The 4,059-nt window shown below is 29.9% G+C and overlaps 1 protein-coding gene across 1 annotated transcript; it reads right to left on the reverse strand.

Annotated features, from left to right (window-relative positions):
- Window positions 1–926: 926 nt before the first annotated feature.
- LOC124889696 (acylsugar acyltransferase 3-like) lies at window positions 927–1,840 on the reverse strand. Its single transcript, XM_047401678.1, has 2 exons — window positions 1,453–1,840; window positions 927–1,336 (listed from the first exon to the last, which is right to left on the reverse strand). Exons 1-2 carry the CDS (start codon window positions 1,838–1,840, stop codon window positions 927–929), a joined length of 798 nt encoding a protein of 265 aa, XP_047257634.1.
- Window positions 1,841–4,059: the final 2,219 nt, after the last annotated feature.

The following is a 4,059-nucleotide window of genomic DNA, read 5'->3' on the forward strand; positions in this document are numbered from 1 at the left end:
TAGTTAGTTAAGGTCGTTAATCACTGAGTTGAGGTTAAAAAAAATGTCAGGTGTACTAAAAATTCCACGTGGCAACATGTGTCTCACATCCTTAGTTAAGGTAGTCGTTCAAGTCATTCGAGGGATGAAGAGTAGAGAGCTAATTAGACTTATGAAACTATGAAATATCTTTGGCATTTCTTTGTAACGCCCTGTAACTTATCAAATATCCTGGACATTAATCCACATGAAAATTATGCCAAGCTAAGATTAATAATTAAAGCACGCCATGATCTCTTAAAAATTCAATTAATTCACAGTTTGCTATTTTTCCCAAAGAAGAATTAGTCATACACACAAGAACAATTGCACGTACAGTTTTCATATATCTTAATTATTAGGACATCAAAGATTAATTAACAAGCACATTTTCATCAATTCATTAAATATGGAAAACAGAAGGAAAACAATAAAAGTTGCATAACAAAAATTAAATTGAAAAAGAAAAAAAAACTGAATATGGGTGGTTGATCTGTTTTCAACACGCTCATATTCGACGCAACGCGTCCATTCGTCACCACTATTCACACATAATCAAGACTACTTTGGCGTGCAAAGATGGTTCTTCACTTATTCCAGTGATGGAACATCCGGAGAAGCAAATTCCAGGAGCTCTTTGTTACCTTGAAATATTAACATATCAGCTTCTCTCAAGGTGATTATTACATTTATCCCGCCTCTATTTGGATCATCCAAGAAATTTACATAGTTCTTCATCGGATGTGTTGGTATGCTTACTTTTATAGGCTTACCCCATCCAAAATCAGAACTATATACCCCTAAATTGTGCAAGCTAGTGCAAAAAATCCTCTCATATGATGTGGTTGCGGCCTCATTAACTGTTTCAAGCGTGTGTAAAGCTATTTGATCTGAACTACTCATATCCTTCAACTTGTCTCGAAGTAGTTGTTTAGCCTCACGCAGTCATCTTCAGTCTCCGCTACATAGCTAAAGAAAGCACAAGCATTTCCAACGGTATTTATTAATGGAGGGCGTAAATTCATCACATGGGACATTAAAGTTGGTTTGAACTTGCTGAAATTCGCAATGGATATACATCTATGAAGTAGTGCTGTGGCAACTTCAACGCGAGTTGGATTCTGCACTACTGAAGAAACAGAATCCTTAAGTCTCTCTAAATCAGAGGACGAGAAATTGTATCTTTTTGACACGCATCGTTGAGGTTCAGATACAAAATCAGGTGGATGTGGAATATCATCAATTGATAATATTGGGAAGAAAGAAGCCGAGTCAAATTTAGTAGATGGTTTGAAATCCAACTCTCGAGTTGTAGATGCTCAATCACTAAGGAATTTACATAGACTATATCCATCAGCAAGTTTGTGTGATATGCAACGCTGACTGCCAGTCCACCACAATCGAAATGGCTTAACTGAGCCACTAGTAGATTACCTTTGAAGGACCTATTCCATGGCAAATTTCGTGGGAAGACTACATCTATAGTATCATTATAGGGATTGTTAAGAACTCCGTTCATTGGACAATTGATTCGTACATTTAAATACTCTACACCAGTGTCGTTACAATCGACATATGAATTTTCGTCGATTAATCTTCCAGCAAATGGATAATAAGAAGCTAATACTTTTGAAAAGGAATTTTCAAGAATTTGGCTTATATTGTGGTTGTGATCTGTTGGCTTAGAGTAAAAGGCTGCAATTGGAGCATATGCAGGGGTACCAAAGTGATCAAGTACAGAGAATTTGTGATGTCTAAGTGAACTAGGGGTAGGGGAGGAGGGCTTAATGGTCTTGCTAAAAAGAATAATTGATTCCACCATTTTAGCTCTATGTTTTATGATTATTTTGAAAGCAAAGAGAGCCCTTACACTTGGTTATATACAACGTGTTAGGGATTATGGATCTAGGGGTAAAATGTGTTAGGCAGTATGGATATATAGAGGAAGACGGTGTTCACCAGAACCCCCTCAATAAAAATTGTATTATATAGATATATGTTTGTTTTTTTTTATTGTAAATATAGAAATTTGAATTCCACAACACAAGATTAGCCGTTGGCTCAGTGTTTTAATTTCTAAGTTAAATTTTAGGCACTATATTTTTATTTTTCAAAGTGAAAATCCTGAATCCACACTGATTATTTCTCACCTGCATCCGGTTTGTAACCTTTAATGCATTGATTTGACTCTATGTAGTTAAATAGCAGAAATAGCAACTCCCAAATTTAATACTCTAGTAAATGGTTTCCTCGTGATGGTGACCTAGATGTGTATGTTAAATAATTAAACAGATTAGTTGACAAACTGATGATAGCATCAATAATTGGAAGGAGAAAACATTAATTATGATTAGGGATGGCAAACGTGCGGGTTGAGTCGGATATGGACAGGTTAAAAGTGGGTCATGTTAATATGGATAAAATATCCAACCCAATCCATATTTGATTATGGATAAAATGGATAAACCCAAAAGATAATATGGATATCCATATGATCGTTACTTCTTATTATGTAAAGACAAAAGTACTCTTATATTACAAGAAAAACTACATGACTTATCAAGCATAAGTTTTAATTATTTAATTTAACCTAAATTTTGATTAATTACAATCCATAGGCTCTTTTGCTAATTAAATACACTCCATAACCTCTTTTATTTCTCCTTTAAATTACTCTTTTTCTCCCTTTTTTTTCCTTTTCCTTTTTACCCTTTTCATTTTTCCTTTTTTCGTTCTCATTCTTTATTTTCCATTTTTTTGCATTTTTTGTTTTTTTCTTTATTTTTTTTCATTTTGTCACATTTTTTTGTCATTTTTTCCTTTTTTGTATTTTATTTTTCATTTTGCTTTGTTCGTTTATTCGGTTTTGTCATTTTTAAAATATTTTTTCTCTCATTTTTTTATTGTTGTATTTTATATTTATTTGTATCATACTATATACTTCAAATAAATTTATTATTTGTATTTGAATAGTTTAAATATAAATATTTATAACATATTATTTGTATTTGTACGCAAACTAGTGTATGAATTTATTATATTTGTTTGAGTCTAAAATATACAAATATGCATGCATCATTTATACAAATCTATCGTTAGTATTTGTATGTCAAATTTACCACTTGTATTTGTATATAAACAAGTACCATTTGTATTTGTGTAGTTCAAGTAGTATAAACATGTATCATATTTGATACAATTATATCAATAAATATAAAAATATAAATAATAACGTGAACTATAAAATAAAAATACTCATACAAGTGCAAACTATAAAATACAAACACAATTGTGTCAATGAATATAAAAATACAAATGATGGTGCACATAAAAATACAATAAGCGATTGAGCTATTTTTTATGCTCGACGTAGTAATATTTTTCAAAAGTACAAAAAAATTAGAAAATAAAAAATAAGAAAGAAAAAAAATATAAAAAAATAAAAGAATAAAGAGGAATAGAAGCTAGAGATAGAAGAGAAAAAAAAAGCGAAAGAAAAAAATGAAAAAAATAAAAATAGAAAAAAAAACATATTAGAAAAAAAAAGGAGGCGGGTGGGGAAAGAAAAAATATAAAAAGAAAAATGAGAAAGAAAAAACTAAAAAGGAAAAAAAGAAGAAAATAGATAAATAGAAATTAAAGATAGAAGAGAGAGAAGAAGCGAAAAGAAAGAAACGAAAAAGGAAAAAAGAAAGCAAAAATAGGAAAAAAAGTAAAAAAATGAAAAAAGTTATGAAAATAAAAATGAAAAATGAAAAATATTTTCTATTTTTCTTAAAAAAATATTTTTGAAAAAAAAATTCTTCATTCCAAACACACCCTTAATAAGTATACTTTAGACATTGCTACATCTTCACACATGTCATACTTTAATTTTTTAAAAAAGAAGTTCAATTTTTTTAAAAAAGAAAAGTTATGAAAATAAAAATTGGAGAATTGGAAAATATTTTCTATGTTTTTTTTTAAAAAAAATTTTGATATTTTTTTTTCTTCATTCCAAACACACTCTTAATAAGTATACTTTAGACATTACTACATTTC

This window comes from Capsicum annuum, chromosome 12 (assembly GCF_002878395.1).
Source record: "Capsicum annuum cultivar UCD-10X-F1 chromosome 12, UCD10Xv1.1, whole genome shotgun sequence".
Classification (NCBI taxonomy): Eukaryota; Viridiplantae; Streptophyta; class Magnoliopsida; order Solanales; family Solanaceae; genus Capsicum; species Capsicum annuum.